At 42.6% G+C, this 22,145-nt stretch overlaps 2 protein-coding genes across 5 annotated transcripts in view; both read right to left on the bottom strand.

The window, feature by feature from the left end:
* Positions 1–11,149, bottom strand: part of LOC147136045 (interferon alpha/beta receptor 1a-like) — a 63,903-nt gene extending 52,754 nt beyond the window's left edge. Inside the window, exons 1-3 of the mRNA XM_086051936.1 lie at positions 10,985–11,149; positions 6,019–6,096; positions 5,670–5,857 (exon numbers count right to left, since the gene is read on the bottom strand). The gene's annotated coding sequence lies outside the window, so the exon portion shown is untranslated. The remainder of the gene's footprint in view (positions 1–5,669; positions 5,858–6,018; positions 6,097–10,984) is intronic.
* Positions 11,150–16,411: 5,262 nt separating this feature from the next.
* LOC147136044 (interleukin-10 receptor subunit beta-like) overlaps positions 16,412–22,145 on the bottom strand; it is a 28,443-nt gene continuing 22,709 nt past the window's right edge. For 3 of the 4 annotated variants that reach the window (XM_086051934.1, XM_086051933.1, XM_086051932.1), the window contains 2 exons: positions 18,020–18,170; positions 16,412–17,714 (listed from right to left, as the gene is read on the bottom strand). In XM_086051934.1, coding sequence (XP_085908060.1) covers positions 17,410–17,714; positions 18,020–18,170 — 456 coding nt within the window. In that variant the 3' untranslated portion in view covers positions 16,412–17,409. The remainder of the gene's footprint in view (positions 17,715–18,019; positions 18,171–22,145) is intronic. The other variant, XM_086051935.1, reaches the window with a different exon arrangement.

Genomic DNA, 22,145 nt, shown 5'->3' with positions numbered 1-22,145 from the left:
CTCCGACCGACTGGGACCACGTGGGTCGATTGAATATACAGGACGGAACCGCGGACGGAGGGTCGCTGCCCAGCTGTTTATTTGCATTAGCCTTAGCACAACTAAAGCTACGTACTCCTGAGCAGCGGACAGTCAAGCGACATGCTGACATCACTCGACGGTGTGCTGGCTCTGACGCTGCTCGGGCTACGGGGTCTCATCATTTGTCGTACTAGAACTCGCGCTGTATGTCTTGTTGAAAAATATCCTGCGCAGTTGGGTAGCTAGTGGTGCGTTTGAAGTGTTCTGAGGCAATTTTTGTCCATTTCGCCGAGTCGGTTGAGATTAACTTTGGCCGCCTCGTGACCACGTCACAAGCATGAGGGACGACTCGTGGGCTGAACTAAAATCCACCTCCGCCCTTGCTTGGTCTGACCCTTTTTAAAAACTTGTCGCCCCACGTCCTCCGTCCCAAAATGGTCGTCCATCCGGTACGGACTGCCCAGCTCCGGAGATGTGCATGTGAATTTTGGTGGCAATTGATCATAGTTTTCTAACATTAAGCCACGTTAAGATTTTTGACATGAATGCATAGACCGTCCCATTTTGACGGCTTGTGCTTTGGCAAAGACGTCAACGCCTAAAATGATTGTTACTCGCTGTTTGAGTAGCTATTAAAGGTATTTTACTTCTTTAAATGTAAATAATGTACTGTAGCTCCTCTCCGAGTCCCATCAGTTACAGGTGGTATTGCATTACCACCGGGTGGAGGTTGAGTGTCACTGCACTGACAGATTTTGCCGTTGCCCCCGGCTTTATCTCTATTAGCCAATACTTTACTCTCGGCGAATACTAACTAACTGTGTCGCTGTCAGCAGCTCTTCACTGGAGTAAGGCTGCTTGGTCAGACTCAATGTCTCAATCCAACTCATCCTTGTCAACATTTTGAAACAGATGTAATGCTTCCTATATTGTATAACTTTCTTTTGACCACAGTGACTTTTCTCAAACATCAATGCTGTCACTTAAAAGTGGTTGCTATGGAAACCCAGGAATAAGACACTCATAAATAAGATAAGAATGCCTTTATTGATCCCACAGTGGGGAAATTTTCGTTGTTACAGTAGCAAGGATATAGGTCACACAGGGGCGGCGGCATAATGTGGCCATTAATGTATAACATTGACGGCAAACATTTAGAATCAAACCTATGTAGATATACGCAGTAACATGTGTATATACACATGTGTATACACACCAACCTACATCTACATAAAAAATATGAGGAACACTCATTTCGGCCTGTACATAGTACAGAGGAAAAAATACTCTAAGTGACAGTGCTGCAGTGCTGTAGTGAAATGTAAGGAACAGCATTGGATAAAAATAAAACTAGACTAACAGTAGTGGGGAATGTTGAGTATTGCACGGTATTACAGTAGTGGGGAATATTGGGTATTGCACGATACGAGCTCAGGTGCAGGACTGCACAATTGCACTAATGACCGCCAGTTTGTAGAGACTACACAATGTTCTTGTTAAAGAGTCTGACAGCAGCAGGCAAGAAGGAACGGCGGAATCTCTCCTTTGCACAGCGAGGGTGTAACAGTCTGTCACTGAAGGTGCTGTGGAGTGCTGTTAGGGTGCCCTGGAGGGGGTGGTCCGGGTTGCCCAGCATTGATGACAGCTTGGCCAACATCCTCCTGTCCCCCACCGAGTCCACAGAGTCCAGGGAGCAGCCCAGGACAGAGCCGGCCCTCTTGACCAGTTTGTCCAGCCGCTTCTTGTCCCGGGCCGAGACGCCGCCTGCCCAGGTGACCACTCCCTGGAAGATGACCGATGCAACCACCGAGTCATAAAAGTTCCTGAGGAGTGTCCCCTGAACCCCAAAAGACCTCAGTCTCCTGAGTAGGAAGAGTCTGCTCTGACTCTTCCTATAGAGGGCGTCTGTGTTGTCGCACCAGTCCAGTTTATTGTTCAGATGAACACCCAGGTACTTGTAAGTTGAGACTCTCTCAACATCTGTTCCCCGGATATTCACTGGTGCAGGTGAAGAGTGCTGGCGCCTACCGAAATCCACCACCATTTCTTTGGATTTCCCCGCATTGATCAGGAGGCGGTTCTGCTGGCACCAATCCACAAAACCCTGAGTAAGTTCTCTGTACTCCCGATCATCTCCGCCTGTGATGAGGCCGACAATCGCAGAGTCGTCAGAGAACTTCTGCAGGTGACAGGTAGGGGTGTTGTAGTTGAAGTCCGAGGTGTAGAGGGTGAACAGGAAGGGAGCCAAGACAGTTCCCTGTGGGGCCCCCGTGCTGCAGAGGAGCACGTCAGACACACAGTCCTGTGTTCTCACATACTGTGGCCGGTTTGTGAGGTAGTCCTGGATCCATGTGGTGAGGTGGTGCGCCACCCCCGCCCGCTCCAGCTTGTCTCCCAGTAGGGTGGGCTGGATGGTGTTGAAAGCACTGGAGAAATCAAAGAACATGATCCTCACAGTGCTCCCCGCCTTCTCCAGGTGGGAGAGTGAAGTGTGGAGGAGGTAGATGATGGCATCATCCACACTGATGCCAGGCTGGTATGCGAACTGGAGTGGGTCCATTGAGGAGCTCACCAGGGGGCGCAGGTGGACAAGGACCAGTCTCTCCAGGGTCTTCATCAGGTGAGACGTCAGCGCCACCGGTCTGAAGCTGTTGAGCTCCTTCGGGTGGGGGGTCTTTGGCACCGGGACCAGGCAGGATGTTTTCCATAGCTGGGGGACCCTGCCCAGCTTCAGGCTCAGGTTGAACATGTGCTGGACAATTCCACACAGCTGGTCTGCGCAGGATTTGAGGAGCTGGGGGCTGATGCCATCTGGACCCGCTGCCTTCCTCGCCTTCATCTTCTTCAGCTGGTTCCTCACCTGAGATGTTGTGAAGGCCAAGGCTGGGCAGGAAGGAGTGGTGGCTATCTGGTGTAGCTGGGAGCTGGAGTCTGTGGAGAAAAGAGGGGAGGGGGTGACACGCCCAGCAGGAGGAGTAGGTGGAGACTGCAGCAGGAGAGACTGAGTGGAGGCAGGCATCTGATCGAACCTATTGAAAAAGAGATTCAGCTCATTTGCCCACTGCAGGTCCCCCTCAGTCCGGGTCTTGGGTTGTCCGTGGCCTGAGATGGTCTTCAGGCCCCTCCAGACTCCCCTGGCGTTATTCTGCAGCAGCTGCTCCTCCATCCTCTTCCTGTAGGACCTTTTCCCCTCTCTGATCCTCCTCCTCAGCTGGCGCTGCACAGTCCTCCGCTCCTCTATGTTGCCTGACGCAAAAGCCCTCCTCTTCTCCTTCAGGAGAGCTTTTATGTCTGGTGTGATCCAGGGTTTGTTGTTGGAGAAACACCTTACTGTCCTGGTGGGTATGGTGTTCTCCATGCAGAAATTTATATAGTCTGTAACAGTGTCCGTTAGACTACTAATGTCTTCCCCATGAGCATCGCTGAATACTTCCCACACAGTTGTGCTGAAGCAGTCCTTTAAGGCCTCCTCGGCCTCTCCAGACCATCTCTGAACCGTGCGGGTCACAGCTGGCTGCCTGCGGACCAGAGGTTTGTACACAGACTGGAGAGCCACCAGGTTGTGATCAGCTTTGCCCAGCGGGGGGAGGGGCAGTGATGTGTATGCCTCCTTGGTGTTGGCATAGAAAAGGTCCAGTGTTTTATTGTCTCTGGTGTGGCAGGTGACATACTGTGTGAATGAAGGCAGAGAGGAGGAAGGGGAGGCATGATTGAAGTCACCAGAGATGAGTACCAGGGCATTTGGGTGCTGTGTTTGTAGCCTGCTCACTGCTGCAGTCAAGACATCACAGGCTGTGTCGCAGCTGGCAGCTGGTGGGACGTAGACGGTCACCGCGATCACGTGACTAAACTCTCGCGGGATGTAGAATGGCCTCATGCCAACAGCTAGCAGCTCAATATCCCTGCTGCAAAGCTGCTCCTTAATCGTGATGTGCCCAGGATTACACCATCTATCGTTCACAAACACAGCCAGCCCTCCTCCTTTCCTCTTTCCACTCTCCAGCGTCCTGTCCGCGCGTATGATTTGGAAGCCGTCCAATTCTACGACCGCGTTCGGCGTTAGCGTTGTTAGCCACGACTCCGTGAATAGCATCAGGCTAGCCTCCCGGAAGTCCCTCTCGTGCCGGGTAAGCGCCGCTAGCTCGTCCATCTTGTTGGGGAGCGATCTAACATTCCCCATGATAACAGACGGGAGGACGGGATGGTATCGTCTCCTCCTTTCCCGGCGTTTAACCCCCGCACGAGATCCCCGTCTCTTCCTCCTCAGCTCACGGGGGATATCGGGTCTCGCCCCGGGAGCCGGCGCATGGTTAGCACGGAGTGCTAACAGCTGATTCCGGCTGTAAACAATGGGGGCTCGGCTCCGAGCCAAGTCGCCGGACACGATCGCGCAAAAAATAGCAATCAGCAGCAGCAAGAATACCGCAGTTTGGGTGTCCATTGCTACGCAAGTTACGACTATCAATTATACGAAAAAGATATGAGGTAGAGTAATATTAAAGAACAAAAACACACGAAAAGGCTCACCGATGAGCCGGAGCTACTGTAGCGGGCTGCCACTCGCGCGGCGCCGGAAGTCGTAAAAATATAAAAATATGTTCAGATTTTGTAATACCATAAAATGGCAGCATGAAAATAATATTTATACAGACAGGAAAAGTTGAAAGGCCAGGAATATCGTTAATCTAATCTAAATCCCTGGGCCGGACTGGTCAGACCCTCTGGCACCCGGATGCCCAATTTTGGGGCGGGGGTGCGTGGGTTTGACAAAAAAAAAAGGCTGGACTAAGCATGGCCGGAAGTGGATTTTAGTCCGGCCCACTGATCGGCCCTCATGCGTTTCACGTGGTCGCGAGGCGGCCAAATTTAATCTCTTTAAGCTTTTTAGGCTTCTTTTTACTCCCGCGTCGGCGCGAGCAACAACTGCCGCATTGATTCACGTGACCGACGCATTGTGCTGTTGGCGACAGGTCTGCAACACATGCCATGCACCCATCAGGAATTGTTGCTGCTCTGATCGGTCCATTATGTCACATGTTGCGATGATATACAGCTTCCCACACGGAGAGGAGAGAGGGTGCAGCACGCAGCTCGTTGCTGCTGCAAAAGCAAACTAGTTTGGCAATAAAATTAAATGCATAGTCTAGTCATCTCTGTCCCTTTATGGTTGCAGTAGGTATGATATCCATTGTTGTCGCTGTCTTTTTGAAGTGACGCCCCTCGATTAAATATTAAATATAATATATTAAAGCGACGATGAGGCCGGGATGGCCATGTTTTCAACTAACAAGTTCATTTTATATATTTTTTGATCAGGAAAATGAAAAAAGTTGTAATTTTCTATTTTATCAATAAAATTAGAAGAAATTAGGAAATAAGTGACTCTATGAATAACGCCCCTTGTTATCTCTACTAATGCCCACCTCATCATATCAAAAGGAATAACCTCTCTGTGGCTGATTTATATGAGAATGAGGAAATGTGGAAGTCAGCAGAGCTACATAGGCTGGAACCAGCACACAATGTTTCTTTGCTTAAAAAAAAAAACAAAAAAAAACACTGCTTCTTTGCTGATCACGGTTAGGACGGGTGAGGCATTAAACACCAGTCAGGATATTTACAGAGACTGAAGTGTTAATGAGACGTACAGATTTATTTGGATGAGGAGTGCCACAGATTTTCGTCTTACAACGCGCCGCCCAATTTGGAAGGTAACAGCCGAAATGGCACGTTCCAATGCGGCCACACTGTGCAGTAAGCCTCGCTGGAACTTTTCATTCGCCGTTCGATGAGGGCTTTTGTCACTCTCAAGCCGCTTCACTCGGGTAGAAGGGGGCTGCAAGCAAAAAGCAGAGACACCGCGTGCGACATGAAGACACAGGCTCATCTTCATCTCACACGCTGAGCGGACAGTAAGGAGCTAATGTTGTTGTGCTAACTCCTTTTGTTTTAACGGCCTGAAGCTAGTTATTGCAATTAGCCGTCTCATTATCTTACCTTTAGCCGGGGAGGGAAGAAGGGGACGTAAAGCTCCAATCTGCCTGCAGCTGCTGCAAGCCGCCGTCTCTCTCCCTCCTGAGACACAAGTTTAGCGTCTCTAAATGTCCGAAATATAACTAGTTGGGGTTCGTGTGCGCATTCATGCTCTTGTCTGCTTCAGCTTGTGAAAGTTGAGGGCATTTTAGTACAAATGTCATTTTTACATCCAAACCTATTATATAAGTGCCAATGTTAAGCTCACCCAAGTGTCCCCTTAAGCTGCGCGCAGCACTCAAGTATGACGCTGCCACATCAATGTGGAGTTCATGCACTTCTTCTGGCGTCTTCTACTTCCGGAAATACGCCGTAGCAAACCTGCTGCGTATAGTGGTTTGCTGGAATGCTTTTATTTTGAAGGCCGTGAACGAAGGGAAGTGTGGAAAATAAATAACTTGTTGAATGCGACTTATGGTCGTCTGTTGGACCCAAATAATTATACAATACGACAAAACCAACCCGGGGCTCGCAATGGGAGTAAGCACACGCAGTTGGGTAAGTAGTAAAGTACTAGTGGCGCATTTTGAAGTGCGTCCACAGTGGGTTCAAATAGTAAATTAGCCAGCTAATGATCCTTAAAAAGCCTCTGCCGTTAGCATCTCTCCCGCGGCGGCGTCAATCACGGACACTTTTATTTTTGGGGGGCCGGAGGGCGGAACGGGGCGGGGGCTGATAATTTTTATGAATAAGGGCGGGGGGGCGCGGCCGGAAGGGTACCCAAGTCAAGGGTGGAGGGTCGCGGCCGGACCGGCAAAAAAGGGTCAAGTGCCCAGCTCTGGTAAACAGAGTAACAACAACACATCAAAAGCTTGAGAGCTGTCAAAATTAAGACTGTGAGTTTTACAGTAGTTGAACAAATGACGCCCTTGTGTGGTTGACGGCTTGCATTGTTACATCAGCAGGGAGAAAAAAATGCAGAGAACAGACTTCGGTGCTATCGAACTAGAAAATAATTCCTGCTAATGTTAACAACCCACTGCTTCTGCTGTTCATCAAAGCGGAGAAACACTGTATATGTGGGTAAGCACACAGCAGTGATAGATTGATGTACTGTCCTAGCACCTCTTCTTCACGAATACGCCCAACCACACACATAAAAATAATCCCCAAAAATACCCCACAACGTTGACAATTGATAGAAATTCTTTGAAGCAAAACGGCTTCAAAACAATGGCGCCGGGCATGACCGGAAAGGATGATGCCTTATGAGATTTTACCGGAAATACATCACACACACTCCGTGCATACTGCAGTCCATAAGCAATACTATTGCGTTTTATTGCAAAACTTTTGTATTACAAGTTTGTATTATAAATTTTCAGTTTTTATTGCATTATTTTGCAGTACAATAATTTTTGCAAAACAACGCAATTTTATTTTAGGGGGGAATGAAAGACTTCCACTTCCGGTTTTACGGCGGCGCTGGAAGAGATTTTTACACTCTAGAGATGTTCCAGACAAGGACATACTTCGAATGCAAAGGGATAAGGTATGTGATGATATGATATCTAAATGTTAACAGTTAACAAAACAAAATTGCTATCCACCTTTTTCCCCCACACCCAATACATACCTTATCCCAGATTACACACACAAAACAGACATGGCATGTTTCTGTCAGTTGTCTGTGAGTGAAAGGGTCCTGTGTGTAGTCCATGTTATTACATGTGTTAAAACACTAGAGGGCAGTGTTGTGCAGGCAGTTAAGGCGGCTCCGTGTTTTGTAGAGGAGAACAGTGGTCTTGCTTTTTAATAGAACCAAACAACACATTGGCGGGTACTTGACCTGGTTAGGGACTATTAGAGGAACGGACAAAAACACACATCCATCCTTGCTTAGTCCATCGTTTTTTTAAAAGACTTCTCATCCTCATCCTTCTCATCTCCCCTGGGACGGAATGACGGACTTTATGTACTTCAAATACTGTAGTGTTGATTTAAAATACTCTATTTTCTTGTCCCGCTCCTGAAGCTTAACCCTGGTTTAATACTAACTCTTTCAACTCTTCTTTTGCACTGGTGTTTTTATGTTTTGTTTCCCTGCTTCTTTGCATCTACAGATATGTACCGGTATTTGTAGTTTGCAATCCATGTTTTTTTTTTTTTTTTTGCTCTTCTGAATTCTTGTCTGCCTGTTCCATATCAGGTATCATGTCAATGCTAAGTTTAAACTGCCATATTCATGCATAACTGCATTCTGAACGGTTTTTTTTTATCCAAACATATCCACTGCAAAATAGTCCTTTGACATGTCAGCTCAACGAACACACTGTCAAGATTCCATCACTGGACTTTTTTTTTTAATTACAGGTTCTACGTCTTGTGCACCTTTTTTTAAAATATAGAATAAAATTAATTTGTTAGTTTGCACTGAACCATAATAATTTTTGAAACAGTGTTTAACCTTCCAATGAGCTCCTCTGTGTTTTATCAGTCTCCACCTTGTGTGACACCAGTGTGGTTTGATTGAGTCTCCTTCTACTGGTGCATCAACTATTATTTACCACTAGAACGCCCAGAAGGCGGTCATTTGACTACTTATGCTTTACATTTGACGATGTCACCCCGCCATATCACCTGCTATTTTGGCAAGGAATGGCCAATTTACAAATTAAAGTCATCTACTTGTAGCCAGCAGAGTTGTTTGTCAAATATCACCCAGATTTGTCGTTCAATAGTTGTTGCAAAAAAAGTTATAAAAAAAACCTGGGCACTCTAGTTTAATTAAGCAGATGTTTTCCATTTTCCACCCAATACTGTAGGCTCAGGTGGGATAGGCACTAGTTTACAGCAGGGCTGTAGTTTAAGTCCACCTTTTTCCAAGTCCAAGTCAAGTTTGAGTCACAAAGGTCTGAGTCCAAGTCATGTCAGAGTCACAAAGGTCCAAGTCAAGTCTGAGTCCACAAGCTCAAAGTCCAAGTCCAGATAAGAGTAAACCTTAAGACAGAAAAACACAATTTTCATGAACACAAAGTTAGAGAAATTTCATTACGCTCAACTCTCTTTAGATGGCATGGAACCCTTTGCTTTATTAACCGTGTGTGCAGATAACAACAATTTAAAAAACAATGTTGTTTTATTAATGGTGGCCGACCTCGGCGGAGAGACAATCAGGAGATTGAGACAATCAGGAGATTGGGCACCGGGGAGAAGCAAACAGCACCGATCAGTGAGAGGCGGCTACAAAAAAAAAAGAGCCAAATTCAAAGCTAATGACTGAACATGAACGCATTGCTTTGGTGACTCAAGTCCGGAGTCGAGCACTACAGCCCTGGCTTATGGATCAGCGACCAAATGAGGACAAGCAATATAGAAAAAGCATGCATAGATTCAATCAATCACATTTTATTTATATATCACTTTTCATACACGAAAATGCAGAGGTGGGTAGTGACTTTTGGGAAATTTTGTACTTCTAGGAGTAGTTTTAAATCATTATAGTTTTTACTTTTACTTGAGTACATCTGTGAAGAAGAAACTGTAATCTTACTCCGCTACATTAGGCTACATTGAACCCGTTACTTAAGTCCCCTCCGCTTCAACTCCTCCGCGTCAACTCCTCCGCGTCAACTCCTCCGCGTCAACTCCTCCGCGTCAACTCCTCCGCGTCAACTCCTCCGCGTCAACTCCTCCGCGTACGTCTGTACGTCTCTCTCTCTCTCTCATTTATTATGCCAGAGACCTGCGCCAGGCTCTACCATGTGACTGTGTTTCACCAATCAAACGTAGACCGTCACGTGATCATATTCAACTTTAGCTGCGGGAGCTTTCGGATGAAACGGATCGAACATGTCACGCAGCAATGCCGATTATGCAGACACAGTTTTACGAGTTCATGGGCTACCTTTGTTCTGCCTGCGGACAGGGGCTGAAATTTGTGCTACTTGTACTTAATTTATTTCTTTTATTTATACTATTATTATTGTATTGTTTATTAAAGTACTTGAATTTACCTTAAGATTATTTTAAACTATTCTTTAATTAAATGTTATCCATTTTATTGATTGGATGGACTTTAATTTGCCTGAAGATGAATGTGAGGACAAGCGGTATAGATAATGGATGGATGGATGGTTTTGTATTTACGTCTGATTGAATGGTTATTTAAAAATAAATAAATAAATGAGACGTTGCTACATTTACTCAGTACTTGAATAGATTTTTCACCAAGTACTTTTTTACATTTACGCAAGTAATTATTTGGATGACTACTTTTTACTTCTATTTGAGTCATATTATTCTGAAGTAACAGTACTTTTACTTGAGTACAATTTTTGGCTACTCTACCCACCTCCGCGAAAATGCAACTCAAAGTGCTGTAAAACATCCAAAACCCAACATAAAAAGAAGAGCCGCTTAACGTCCTCCCTCCCAACAAACTCAAAGACATATATCCACCAGTACATCAACACTCACACACACAAAGCGCACAACCTGATAAACTGTGTTAAAAAGACATGACAACGCACAGAGAAACCATATGAGGGAAGCTCTTTCACACTGAGGGGAATGACAGCCCATGGCCACAGGGAGTGCCACCACCACAGAGACCCCCGGCCCAGATTAGCCAAGGAGACCCCACACCAAGTGTAGAGGCCCCCGGTCGCCTGGACCTACGGAGCCCCTGCGACGACGCCCCCCACAAAAAAAGTAATATCATGCAGTTTGTTGTCAAAACTCTTTGATCTAAGCCTTGATTTATGGCTTTTTGGATCAAAGGTCATAGTCAGAAATAATTGTATTTGATTTTAATAGTTTCCGGGACATCTGGAAGTGGTAAATTTAACTATCGTACATCCTGGGGTCACTATTTTATGTGAAGTAGTCAAAAGGTCAAAGTAGTATATGTCAGGGTATGTTTGAACATTATTCAATATATGTATTAAGTGTAGTTATATGTTTTAATAGATAGAATGTATCATCTTACCTTGGGAAGTGAGAAGGAGGAGAAGGAGGAGGAGGGGTTGAGTGTGCGCCCCGTGGGGGGAATGTAGAGTGAGAAGGAGGAGGGGGTGAGCGTGCATCCATGGGGGTGAAGGTAGCATCCTTTCGCTCGCGCGCACGCACGCACGCACCCGCGCACACCCACACACCCACAAAATGTGACGTTGGTTTAGGTTCATGAGGGAACCATGCATGGACATGTCCAGGCAGGAGTTCAGAGAGAGGGGTCATAGAAAGGGATGGGTGGAGTGTTGGAAGGGGTAACCTGGCTAGACTTTTAATCTGATACTTGTACAAAGTCAGGAATAATTGTACAATTGTATAGTTTGTATGAGCGTTCTATAAAATAATTCAAAACGCATACCTGTGATTCTGCTGTTGTGGGATGTGAAGATTAGCTGAAAGAGAACTCTGCCTCTAAAGCGCGCTGAAAAAAAATGAAAAGCGTGCTTGTAAGAACTTTAAAAACATTAGGAATAAAATTCAGACTAGTGTGAATGTGCAAAGGGACTAAACTAAAATGTTAGATTGGTTTGATTAACCTGATCACTGTTGTAGAGGGTGAGAGAGGGTGTGAAAACAGAGATAGGGGCATGCTTACCTGCGGCGTAAAAGTTTGTATGCAACCTTCTTTTTGAAAAAAGAACACAAAGGGGTGCCCTGCGACTGACCGTCGGCCAGTTCGGGGTGTAGTCTGCCTTTCGCCCATTGTCAGCTGGGATAAGCACCTTTCACCCACAACCCTACAAGGACAAATGCTATAGAAAAAGGATGGATGGATGGATGGATGGACTACTATGTATTGACCCCATATTAAATATGCTCATAATTTAACTTTACCAGCTGTAGTATGGTAGCAAATATTGCATTTCACATGTGTTGAAATCATTATTAAATAGATTAATCACTGATTTTAAAAAGAAAGTAACTTAAACATGAGTAACGCATTACTCTACAGATACAGTAATATTCTAAAGAAAGGCATTACTTCCACACGCAAGTAACTGTAGTAATATATCACGTTTTGGAAGTAACATGCCCGACACTATTAATGATTATTACCGCTGTCATCCATGATTTAGTCTGAAGATGTCAACATCAATCTATGCAACTAATTTAGTGTATTAAGAGAAATTCTGGTATGCAACAACACGAAGGTTAATGAGTTCAAATACGGATAATTGTATATATACTTGATTTAACCTGAGTGTAGCAAAAAACTGTGTGCCTTTTTATCTTAACCCAATAAGGCTTAAAGCGTCTGGCTCAACAGCTCCCCAAAAACCTAAGGTTGTCTTTGGAATTACCCTTGAAAACCTCAAGTTTTCCCAGAAATTCAACACCAACAAAATAATTCATATCTCAGCCTCTGTAGCAGACGACATAAACATAATTCCAAAAGAATTTTAGAATTTAGACATGTGGCTTTCACACGGTCTCGAGCTTATTCATCTTTACTGTTTCAATCAAAGATGTAAAAATGTGTCAGTGCAAGAGAAGCACTATGTTTAATTTAAAGAATATAGAGTGGTAATTACAATCCTCGTCGACGTTGATACTGACATTATCTACAAACCTATATCTTAACCATCTATCACGTTCGACTGTTTCAAAGTCCACAATCACGTCGTCTATATCACTGCCGTTAGTCATTTAAGAGCTTGCGCAATCAATTACACCGCCATTACTGCTCGAAAAAAGTCTGCAAATCCTCGGTCGACATCGTCGCATGTCTATTCTGATGCATTTCATTGGTTAAGAGACCGAGAATTAAATAATTAATAAACAATGGCTGCGCTCCTGTCCATAATGGGTCAAAGCACCAGGTCATCATTAATACTCGAGCAGGGATAAATCACTTCGATTCCTCTGTGATTGCGTCGATAACAAATACAAGGACAGAACGTATATATGTGAACCTTGATAAATACATACAACTACGTGTAAATATAGTGTCTCGCTCCAATGACCTCTGTTTTATCATCTTCAGAAACTCGGAAGAGGCAGAGGTTGTTAGTACTTGGTACTTTCTTTGCCCTTTACCCATGATACGTGAAGATCTAACTTTTGTCATTTGCTTTAGGAAGTTTGTAGCAAACACTAGTTGTGCTGCGATATGGAGGCCAACTTTTGTGCTGTATTCATATCCTAGAACTGTAACACCTACAAGGAAGTCCATTCAATTCTTAAATTGTACGTCTTTTTGCATGTAACAAGTTGCATTTTACAAATTGCTAATGCTAACTGGTCCTTTCTTTTTTGCTATTGCATTGACATCGAACACCTATAGGCATTACACCTTTACTGCACGTACAATGTGTTTATGCGATTTGTTCTCTAAGATGTAACACATATTAACCTCTTAAACACTACATTGATGCACAACATCACGTCCAGCATACGATACCTTGTCTGCATTAAGACTTCACGGATGTCTGTGGTGAAGAGGCTGGCGGTTTTATATGACAGAGGTCATGATATTTTCAAGAATTGTTCTTTTTAGAGGTATGTGTGAACTGACCAACCAATGCAGGAGGTAAAACCATGGTGTACATACAATAGAGAAAGGTCGCAAATTGTGTTTAAGTTAAAGTGATAAAGATGTACTATATTTTCACATTTGAAAATGAACACATTTTACTTGCAACCAACTCGGCAACTTTTTTTTTTTTAAATCTCTTCTCCACTGAATACTACCCAAGTACTTTTTTAGTACTTTACTAAGACTACTTTTTTACTTGAGTCATTAACAGTGCATCTATTTGAGTACCTTTTTTTTCTGCTCTGAACATACTGCTATAGCAGAAAATCAAAACTAGGGGGGAAAAAAGTGCACCCATTCTGCGGCATTTCCTCCCACAACCAGGTGTTTGAGTAATGGTTTATCTTGTTGGGGTATTTGGTATGAGGTTGTACTGTAATTACAAATTGAAAGCTCAGTTCGTGTTTTTACTGCCAGTAACATGCCTGGCCAAGCCTGTTTACATTAAAAACACCGTACCGTATGATCTAATGTTTATCCTGAGCATGAGTAGTCAAATGTTATCAAAGTCATAAGATTCCCCCCAAAAGCAAGGAAAAGTACTGTATCTTAGCAATAGTTAATAACAACAGTCTACCTATGAAAGATCAATCCACAATAACCCACTAAACAAGAGAAAATCGCAACAGGATGAAGTATTTTTCATGAATGTAACTGGAGACTATGAGACTGCTCAGTCTCTAGGTTGAGATTATGTACTTGTCATTCATACATGCATACAGAGTAAAAGGTTGTTTGTTGTTTTGTTTTTTGCATCCGCTTCTTTACACCTTCTCATCACAGGAAGGAAGACGTTTATATTGGGGAAAAAAATGAAGCATTAGTTTACTAATGATTCTATCTAATGATTCTACTTTTCTTGTTGCTACTTTAAAAGTTAAACATTATCAGACATCATAGTGTTCAACCATACTTGCATCTGGTGAGCTCGTTCATTAGGCAGGGTAATACATGATTTAAAGAATGATTTCATGATTTTTCCAGAGGGTGATTCCTGTCCTTTATGCTTTGAGGGTTTCCATTTAAAAATTATTTCCACATTCTTGAATTATCTTATGATTTTCCCTCAGGGCACGTTGAGTTATGTCCTTTTTTTTTGTTAGTTTGTTTTATCGAAATTTTACTATAATATTATTGTTGTTCATGTTCGTGAAGTATCAAACAATTTTCTATACATAACCGTGGTCTGTACAGGCAAGTACAGACATGGATGGTTCCTATGATTTATTTTATTTTATTTATTTATTAAAAAAACATGGAAGAAAAAAAATGCAAGAAAAAGAAAAAGAACTACTCTTTTTGGGGAGGCCAGAGAGCAGGGCATTACAATAATCTAAACGATAGGAAATAAAAGCATGCATCAGCACTTCCGTTAGCCTGAGAGAGAAACGGGTGGACTCTGGCGATATTCTTAAGATGATAAAAAACAATCTTAGTTACATTTTTAATATGAGGAATAAGACTGAGCTCAGAGTCAAAGATGACGCCCAGGTTTTTCACACATTCTGAGGGTTTGAAATCTTGTAGTTTAAAAAAGGGTTTCTCTCTCTGACCTTCAGGGCCGATAACTAAGACCTCAGTTTTGTCCTGATTGTGCTGTAGGAAGTTCTCTGACATAATATGACTTAATATCTAAAATGCAATTTAAAAGGTTATCAATGAGTCCTGTGTCATCAGGAGACACGGCAATATACAGCTGTGGGTCATCAGCGTAGCTGTGGAAGCGGACGCCCTGTCTCCTGATGATATCCCCAAGGGGAAGCATATAAAGATTAAAAAGTATTGGGCCTAAAATTTAACTGTGGGGAACCCCCCCCCCCATTTGATTTCATGGGTTTTGGAGGAACAAGTATCCATACTTACAAAAGAACATTGGTCTGTGAGATAGAAATAAAACCAGTTAAAAACAGTACCAGAGATGCCCACTAGGTTTTTAAGTCTATGTAATAAAATTTGGTGATCTACAGTATCAAAAGAAGCGCTTAGGTCCAGTAGCACCAAGACTGTGAGTTTTTTCACGACTGCAATGCACCTGATATCGTTTAAAATCCCCAGAAGAGCTGTTTCTGTACTGTGGTTCATCCTAAAACCAGATTGATATTTCTCTAAAATATTATTTGTATTTAAAAAATGATTTAACTGGAGAAAAAAATATTTTTTCCCAAATCTTGCTTAAAACGGTAAATTGGATACAGGTCTGTAATAATTAAAATCGCTGGGGTCAGAAATGCTCTTCTTCAGAAGGGGCTTCACCGCCGCTGTTTTAAAGGCAGCGGGGAATACACCTGTCTAAAGAGAACAATTGACTATATTTAAACTCTGTCTATTAAATGAACTAGGACTGCAAATAATGATTATTTTAATAATCAATGAATCTGTCGAGTAATCGATGAATCTGATTAAAAACTTTACTTTTCCATTCCTTTATTCAAAAACAGGACATTATTTCAAATTAACAGTGTACAAACAAATTAATTATGATTCAGTTTCTGGTATGGTCTGTAACATAACATGTCAGATCATTTGATTCAAGACAGCTAAACAGTCCACTTTCATGGAGGACTTCAGCAATCTGATACTTACTGTTTAGAAGCTGAAATTCATAGTATTTGGACAATTTTAAATTATTTAAAAGAGATCCAAACAATTAATCAAATATCAAAAATAGTTATTAAGTGATAATTGATTAGTTGTTAATGCGCAACTATGCAACTATAAGCCGCTACCTTTTGCCTAGGTTTTTAACCAGAGCTGGGTACTTGACCATTTTTTGCCGGTCCGGCCGCGACCCTGCGGCCATATTCATAAACATTGTCGACCCCCGCCCCATTCCGCCCCCCCCCCCCCCCCCCCCCAAAAAAAGCGTCCGTGATTGACGTTGAAGAGACGCTAACGGCAGAGGCTTTTTAAAGATCATTAGCTGGCTAATTTACTATTCGAACCCGCTGGGGACACGCTTCAAATGCGCCAGTAGTACTTACCCAACTGCGTGCTTACTTGCATCGCGAGCCCCTGGGTTGGATTTGTCGTATTGTATAATTATTTGGGTCCAACAGATGGCCAGTCAAGAATATGTTTCCAGCAGGCCCACTAGTTGAAACACGGCTTTCTGATTAATTTTGCGTTTGTGGAATATAAGTTAAGCAGCAAAATGTATTCATTTTTAGCCATCTCTGGGGGCGGCCATTTTGTCCTCTGTATTGTATTGTATTGCTTAACTTATACACCCCAAACGCAAATTTAATCAGAATGCCGCGTTTCAACTAGTGGGCCTGCTGGGAACATATTCTTGAAAAAAAATATGTTTGGGTTGACTTCCGCTTTAAAAGTTTTTCCTGATGCACTTCAGTCAGTTTGAATCAAACACTGTAGCTGGGAAGTTTCACACAAAAGAGACCCACGGTACAAAAATGAAAGAATGGTGTTTCCATTTTTTTGATTTTAACCGAAATCTAGCGAAACATAACCTGTGTTAACGTTACCGCAGCAAGAAACGAACGTTCCTAGAACATTCTGGGAAGTTGGAACCAAAAATCGTTTGTAGGGTAACGTTCTCTAAGCATTTGGTTTTACTGCATAGCCAGTGTGGAACTTTCTCAAAACGTTAGTTTTGGATTTTGTTCTCACTAAACTTTGGATAACCAAAGACTAGCGTTCTTGAAACATTTGGTGTTAGCAGGGATAACCTCACACAATTAATCTGCTTATATATTGCTTCTTCTCAAGGCATTCCAGTCTTGTTTCCGTGGCAAGCTTCTGGGAAAGGTGGTCCACATTTCTTCCATAGACTTTTCTGCTTTTATTCCACAGACTTGTCAGACTCATGTGCAATGACGTTGATTGAATTGTATATCTCCTCAAGTCGGTCAGAGTTGTGCATGGCCCAGTAGAGATATGAGTTGGGGGTTGCCAACAGGTACTAGAGAGACATAACAGATTGTGTTCAGTGATAGTTCAAACCACATACAGGCAGCTAGATGGTTAAATTTCTCCATGCACTTACAACTCTTACCCCCATAAAGAAATAAAAACATACTCACCGAAGGCAGTTTGTCTTTTGGACAAAAAAAATGGGAAATCCTTCTTCGATAAACAACTGCAATCACCAGAAGCATTCCTGCCACTGTCATGACGAGTAACGTGACCACTGCCGGCACCCATACAGCTTCCGCTTTTGTGTAACATGCCAGAAAAAGATGTGTGACTTATGTTTCTTACCATACCTTATCACTGTGTGTTACCATACTCAAAAGCAGCATTTCCAAATCTTTTCCAATGTAGGACCCAAATTACAAAATGGCTCTGTCCCTAGGACCCAAAGGTAACTCTTCTGCCCTCTTCAATTTTACTACCTTTTGGACACCTTTCTGGCAAAAATGTATACACACACACACACACGCACGCACGCACACACACACACACTCACACAACACCCGGCTCACCGCCCCCCGCCCCCCCAATCAAAATGACAATTACCACTGGTGGTGCTCTCGCAAACTGTACTACTGGGCTTGCTGGGCTTGGTTATCCCATCTGTAATGATTTGGACCTGGACACAATACTTCGCCCAGGGGTCCAGGTCATTTAGAAATATTCTGTTTTGTAGTACACTGCTGATGCGTTTTTCCTGCAAGAAGCAAAAAAACATGGGGAGTCCTCTGTTAAATCGACAGCAGATGGCCGAGCCAGAGAGAGGAGAAAAAAGAGGGGGACATACAGTAATGAGATATCGTTTTATACCAGCATAAAATTGATGTTAAGACTACAACGAGACTGTTGTGACCCTTTTGCCTATCAAAGGTGGTTGCTGACGGCTTGGTTTGACTCGTGGTTACATCGTGGCTAAATGACTGAATGATAATGTCTGAATAAATGAATGATTTATTTTCATCCCATTTTGTTGAGACGGGACTAAACTTTCGCCTTTGTCCTTTCCTTCTTTTTCCAATATTGAAACTATTTGTGTCCACCTGTTTCACCACACCACCACGGTCCAAAACAATTTGCCCTTGCAACCTCGCGACACCTGGGTCTCATCACTGCCTTAATTATATAGACCCCTGGCAGTGGCAAATTGACTCCCCTTCTCACCCAAGTGGTGGGAGGCTGCATATCTAAAAATAATCCACATAACAGAAATGGGTCGTACAGGGACTTTTTCAAATTTAGTTCTATAATTCATGATACGGTGGGAGAAATCATACATTTTTAGATCCATTGCAAAGCAGATGTGAACTATTCTGAATCAATTTGTACATTTTAATAATAGAATATTTGATAATGTCATGTTCGCGGAAAGAAAACAAGTGTGGAGGCCTCGCTACAGTCTGTGGCACACATAACTAACTACTGTGGCAACTTAACAACAAGCTTATCCATCCAGTACTTTAACCGTACTCTTATCGGTATGTTTTACAAAAACACCAAAACAAAAATATTATTACAATTCACACTTCTATTTTTCTTTTAATAAATTAACTTGTCTTGCAAATACAACTTCATTAATATAAAATAAATACATAAAAGCAATAAGTTACAGAAAAAAAGTGGTTTGAAATAGGGGTGAAACGGTTCACAAAATCCACGGTTTGGTTCGATTCTCGGTTTTGTGCTCACGGTTTTCAGTTCAGTTCGGTATGCGTCAACTTAAGTCATGGTAGTTATGGATTCGAGAGTTGTATTGACAAAACAATGCACTCAGATTTTGGATTTGTACTCACAAGAAAACATTTCACACCCACAATTTTGATTCTTACTCATAAGAAAAAGAATTAAACCCACAGATTTTGAATTGTACTCACAGGGAAATAATTAAAACACAAATTACTACTATTACGGATACAAATCGCAAATCACGCATGTCTTGTTGACAGCTCTCTTACTCCATACCACCTCCGTTGCCATAAAAACCTGGAGATTTTTCCCCTCGAGCAATATGCCGCACGAGACCTGTCTCCGTGACAATGCATTTGCTTTTGTCCGAGACATAATCATAATCAAAATAATCCCAAATGGGGCTCTGTCGTTTTCTCCCAACTTTCGCCATTATAATGTTGTTTTAGTTTTTTTTTTATACCCATCAGACCTAATTGTAAACGCGTTACGTCACTTCAGACGTCGAGGTGCCGTACGGCTGTACAACTGTGGTAAAACCGATAGCGCCGTGTTTTACATTTTAAATGATCACAAAAGCTTACAAAGACGAAAACGAATGGTATTTTCACTACGATTACCGTTCGTTTTAGTTAGTCTTGTGAGCAGACAATGTCCTTTTAGTTAGTTATCGTTTTTCCATTCGTTTTTTTATTTTATTTCGTAAACGAAAATGTTTTTTTAATTTTAGTTTTCGCTATTTCATTCATTTTCGTTTACGATAATAACCTTGCTTCCAGCAAGGCTGGTACAGAAGTTGCCGGATCCTGATTCAAAACTAAAATATCTGCATAGAGAAACAATTTATGTTCTCTACCACCTCCTAGAATGCCTCCTATTCTGGATTCAGCCCTTATCAAGGTAGCTAATGGTAATATAATGCCATTAGTAAAAATTGCAGCTTTAGGGCATGAATATAACATTTGTATCCACCTGCAGAATCCATCTCCGAGTCCAAATTTTGACATGGTAGCAAATAGGGAGGCCCATTCCACCTTATCGAACGCTTTCTGAGCATCAAGTGATATAGCTGAAACCGGGCGCGGATTATCCTTATTCATCCACATCAAATGTAATAGCCTCCTCATATTGTCGGCTGAGGGCCTGTACTTTATAAATCCCACTTTGTCCTTATGAATGATTGCAGGCAACACCTTCTCAAATCGCAGTGACAACAACTTAGATAATATTTTGCAGTCCACATTTAAAAGACTTACAGGCCTATAATTCGCTGGATCTGCTGTTTTATCCTTCTTTAGTAGCACAGAGATAATAGCCTCATTGAAACTTTCCGTGAGTAAGCCACATTGAAACGCTTCCTAAAGAACCTCTGTAATAAATGGGCATAGAATGCCTATATATTTTTTATAGTATTCCACTGGAAAGCCATCAATTCCAGGGGAGCGTCCAATACTCATGCTCATAACTGCCTTTCTAACTTCAGATTCTGTTATAGGAATATCTAGGTTAGTGCTCTCACTGGAGGAAAGTTGCGGTAGGTCCACCCGTTGAAGAAAGGAATTTAAGTCCTCCTCACTATCCGAGCAAGTGGATGCATACAAATCTCCATAAAAAGTCCTAAAGACATCATTTATCCCTTTGGCCGACCTTATTAATTTGTCTTCCTTTCTGACTGCTGGGATAGTATTATTTGAATGCAGATGTTTCAGTTGTTGCGCTAATAATTGTCCAGTTTTTTCACCATTCTCATAAGAGCGCGTTTTCAATCTAAATAATGAATATTCAGCTTTCTTATTGTATATTTCATGTAATTCAAATTTTAATCGACAAATATTCTCAAATTCTCCATCGTAGCAGTCCGCCAATCGTTTCTCCAATTTACCTCTCTATTTCCAACCGCTGTGCTCTCAACTTGTCAGTCTTTCTTCCACGAGCTATAAGCTATACATTTCCCTCTAACAAATGCTTTCAATGCATCCCAGACAGTAGCCAGTCTTTCAGTAGTCCCCTTAGAGGAGCACCTAGCCTTCCGATCAATATGATCATCTAAAGTTCGATTGTAATCTCCTCCCAAGGTGATATTGCCCTCAGTACATGCTAATCTTTTGCTATCCCCCTGAAAAAAGGATGTGTTTTCTTTACTGGCGCATACATATTACAAAGAACTACCTCAACCCCAATAATTAGCGCTTCTACTATCAGAGTTCGTCCACAAGTGTCTGCAGAATGATCCAAAACAACAAAATTCTGCTTTTTATTGATAAGGATGACCAGGCCACAACTAACTCGACACTCGACAATTATGAAATACTTGACCAACCCAATCACGTTTCATTTTTAAGGCCTCCTCCTCATCCCTAAAGTGTGTCTCCTGAATGTAAGCAATGTCTGCCTTTTTAGACTTGCGATACATCAGTATCTTTTTTTGCTTAATTGGGGTACTAAAGCCATTGATATTCCAGGTTACAATATTAATATGCCTACTAACCATTAAGTTTTAGCTATGTGAACATATTCCATTACCCACACGTCTGTGATACAATATAACATAGTGATACCTTAAGCCTCTTAAGATACCTTTCTGGCAGGCCGAATAACGTAGAAACCTCACTGAAATTATCCTCGGAGGTTTGTCTTTGTCGGGACACGGCCCGCCACTTCTGTGGCTCCTCTAAATCTCGTACATGTCCCTTGCAGCTCCAGCCCATCACACAGTATCTTCTTCACATAGTCATTCATTGTGTTGCCTGCTTCCTTTCCTTCTTTCAGTCCAATCAGCTTGATATTCTTCCTTCCTTTCCTTCTTTCAGTCCAATCAGCTTGATATTCTTCCTTTTGGCTCGATTTTCGTGGTTGTCAACACGGCTCCACAGTTGCTCCACTTTATGCCGCAACACGTAGGTGTCCTCAGCCAATGTAGCACTGCTATCCTCCACGTTCAAAACACGGCTCTCAACTTCTCTCAAATTAGTTTGTAACACACTCACTG

Source organism: Filicampus tigris, chromosome 14 (assembly GCF_054856515.1).
Source record: "Filicampus tigris isolate MCC_2025a chromosome 14, RoL_Ftig_1.0, whole genome shotgun sequence".
In the NCBI taxonomy this organism is placed as follows: Eukaryota; Metazoa; Chordata; class Actinopteri; order Syngnathiformes; family Syngnathidae; genus Filicampus; species Filicampus tigris.
This window is presented reverse-complemented; position numbering and strand designations above follow the sequence as displayed.